The 3,544-nt window shown below is 38.0% G+C and overlaps 1 protein-coding gene across 1 annotated transcript; it reads right to left on the reverse strand.

The window, feature by feature from the left end:
* Nucleotides 1-629: 629 nt before the first annotated feature.
* Nucleotides 630-1,571, reverse strand: LOC149828815 (uncharacterized). The gene is made up of 2 exons (XM_090016982.1): nt 1,110-1,571; nt 630-1,013 (listed from the first exon to the last, which is right to left on the reverse strand). The coding sequence occupies exons 1-2, from the start codon at nt 1,245-1,247 to the stop codon at nt 870-872; spliced, it is 282 nt and encodes a 93-aa protein (XP_089873108.1). The 5' UTR covers nt 1,248-1,571; the 3' UTR covers nt 630-869.
* Between the last annotated feature and the right edge of the window lie 1,973 nt (nt 1,572-3,544).

Raw genomic sequence — 3,544 nt, forward strand, 5'->3', positions numbered from 1 at the left:
GCATAGAGTGATGAATACCTCCATTTTATATTGTACATACATGAGCCTTGAGGGCAAGTCTTCTCCAACCCAAGAAAAATAAAGCACTAGTGAGAGTAAGACACTACCTGATCTATAAGGTTCATTTGGATCTATTTTGGTCTTTTGGGGTTTAATTATTTAAGTAAATATTGAATTTTCGGGTTAAGTATTATATTTTAGTTGAGTTCTTGATCTATCTTAGATGCGATTTAGGATTCGGGTTTTTAGAGTTTTTCTCATTGTAGAAAAGATAAAAGTTGAGATAAATAATTAAGAGTGATTTTAGTTTATTTTTCTTTAATTTTGCATTATTTTTTCTGTTTTTCTAGTTTCATAGTTCTGTAACTGGGCTAGGGTACTGATTCTTATTGGGTTGACTAGTGATCCTCTGCGTCAAAGAGTCAAAGTATTTTATTCCAATTAAAAAAAAAATAGCAACCCATTCTTCTGTGGTGGGCCTCATCCGGGCTTGTTGGCGAGGATAGTATCTGGATTGTGGGGGTACCGGAATCCGGCGATCAGATCCTGATTCACCAAATTCCGGCTACCAACCGGAGGTGGCTTGGCAAAGCAAGGATCAAAAACATACATCACAGCTCCAAAATATATGAGAAGACGACACGAAAATGTATGTCATATATATTTCACAGCGCGGCAAAGAACATATCTCCGATTACAGAGATGCATATACAGACCTCTACCCTATTCCTGAAAGAAAGCAAAATTTACAGAAACTCACAAAGGTACTTAATGAAACAGTTCCATTAGCTCCTTCTGGGGACATAGGCTTGAATGACGTTCTCACCAATCAGGCCCCAGAAAGAGGAAAGATGAAGAGAAAGCTAAAATCATTTGGCCACTCCTTTGAATATCAAGAAACTGAGGGTCTCCAAGCAGAAGTAAATGAAAGTGCCCTCAGAATGGGTGAAGAAGCAACCAAAGTTGGAACCCACAACGCACTGCCATCCAGACCCATAAATTGCATCAAATTCCTGCAATCCCACAAACCGAAACAGAGTGACCCGAGAGAGAGAGACCACCAACTAAGTTATGGCCTTAAAAAGTTATAAAGGGCAGAAAAATCTCACCTTTTTCATGTGGGCAGCAATGCTTTTACAGTCTAAGACGTCGTAGAGATCAAGAGCGCGAGACGCAGAGTTCATGGCGTGGATCTGCATCTTCACCGGCATGTCGGTGTCTTGAACCGAAGCCTTCCCTTCCAACATACTCTCGTATCCTTTTTATCTTACTCCGCAGATACAGAAGACGAAGATGATTTATCTATTTTTTCCTGAACCACAAGTGGGGTATGTTCAGATGGAGGGGAAGGTGAGCAGTTTGTGGGCCTTATTCCTCGCACAAAACCCAACCCCAGCGGGAATTCTGAGGAAAGAAAGAGAATTTAATTCTATTTTAAAACTAACTACAGGGCACTGTTGGGATTCAGAGTCGCCTTCTGCTATTTTAATGTCTAGCAGAGCTCTCTTTTTCTTTTTCTCTGTCTCTCCCCCCGAGGCTTGGCTTGAAATGATCTCAAAATCCCAATAATTTCGAAGATAAAGGCGGTGAGGCAGAAAATAAAGCAGGAATTCTTGGCTGTATTCTCGAAAAGATGGCACTTTTCACTCATACGTGGAATTGGCCCTGAGATGGTCAAGTGGTACAAGGAATCCCTGAATTACCACACTATCCTCCACATACTTAACATTGCAACGATGTGAATGCTACAGTATGATGAAAAAGGAAGGAAAACCCCCCGTACAACTACAAACCCCAACTGCTCTCACAGATTTCCAGGTATGAATTTTATAGACCTTAGCAGTTTGGTATTCTATTTGAGAAAAGTCTTCAAATCTCTGTAAAACAAGAGATTTCGGTTGTTTTCCGTCACCAAAATTCTGGTCGATGATTTGGTGACACTATAAAAGAGTGAGAACTCCGAGTGGTATTTTCAGCAGATCTGTGCTACCCTTTTTAACTTTTCAAAATGGCAAAGTTGGGTGTCTTACATTACGATGATAGAAGGCTATTAGATCACGTTGACACTCTCTGTTGGTTGTATCATACAAAATACCCACGTAGTGGTCCTTCAGTGCTTTTGCAAACGACGACTTGAGCTGTTATTACCAGTGTATGTCAGCCATTTATCATAGGTTCATGTTTCGTTTCTCCAATTCCCTCGGTTTATATCTTCAACTAATATTAAACCAAGGGAAAGCAACCAATTTACACTAGTAACTATTTGGTAAGAAGCCCCAAGGAGGTTGGCTTAGTGGAGTTGGGCCTTGGCTATCAGAAAGGCAAACAGGGTTTGATCCTTGCATACATCATCTTCTGCGCAACCTGACATCAGCATAGGCAATGGGGCTAGGGGTGAGGGTCTTAGACTTGGAGTCTTATGCCTCTAGGTATAGCAGGCTTAGCAAGCATGACCACACTACAAGAAAAAGCTCTTTTACTTTAAGAGCATTTTCACTGCCATTATTTTACTTAGGGCCAGTGAAAATGTAGGTCATACTAGTGCTAGATGTACTGTGTTGCGCCAATATAATAAAAATGTTTTGGCTCACTTAAAAAGTATATGCCAGTATTATAATTTTTTCAAATGCAACAAAGAAGTGCACCAATAGAAAAGGGTTTTTTTCCAGCGTACATAGAAAGTGTGAGAGTATAATAATCGTTTTCTAATGCAACAAAGGAGTGCATCGATAAAAAGAGTTTTTTCTAACGTATATAGAAAGTGTGCCAGTAAAAAAGAAACAGTTTAAAAAAAAAAAACTTTTCACTTTTTCTAGGCTCTCTCTCTCTCTCTCTCGGCCACCACCGCTGGCATCCCCCCCCCCCCTTCTCTCTCTCTCTCTCAATCTCTTTGTGTTCCCTCTTTCTCTATGTTCGGCATCCTCTCTCTCCGTTGACTGACCACTATCGTCAACATCCTCTCTCTCCCTCTCTATGTGTCCCCTCTCTCTATCTATCTATATCTCTCCCTCTCTCTATCTGGCACTGCGTCTGATCTCCTGCCACCAACAGCCGCATCCTCACCAACGTCTCGCGCCTGATAGCATCCTTTCTAACATTCTCACCTAAGGTATACTAAATTCAAATTTTTTTTATGTATACTTTAAATTTTTGGGGATTTGGATTATAATCTATTTTTTTAGAATTTATTGAGTGAATATTTGCATGCTAAATCTATTTTTTTCAATATGCTTAAGATTTAAGGGTTTTGAATTATAATTATTATTTTTTAAATTTATTGAGTGAATATATGCTAAATATAATTTTTTATTTATGTTTATATTTTATTTGTTTTGAATTATAATCCATAATTTTATAATTTATTGAGTGAATGCATGCTAAATCTAAGTTTTTTCTCATATATGTTTTAGATCTTAAGAGTTTTGTATTTTAATTGCTAATTTTATAATTTATTAAGAGAATGCATGTTAAATCCATTTTTTTTTTTCATGTATGCTTTAAATTTTAAAAGTTTTATATTTTAATTACTAATTTTGTAATTTAT

The sequence above is a fragment of the Nuphar pumila genome, chromosome 9 (genome assembly GCF_984573655.1).
Source record: "Nuphar pumila chromosome 9, dmNupPumi1.hap1.1, whole genome shotgun sequence".
NCBI lineage: Eukaryota > Viridiplantae > Streptophyta > Magnoliopsida > Nymphaeales > Nymphaeaceae > Nuphar > Nuphar pumila.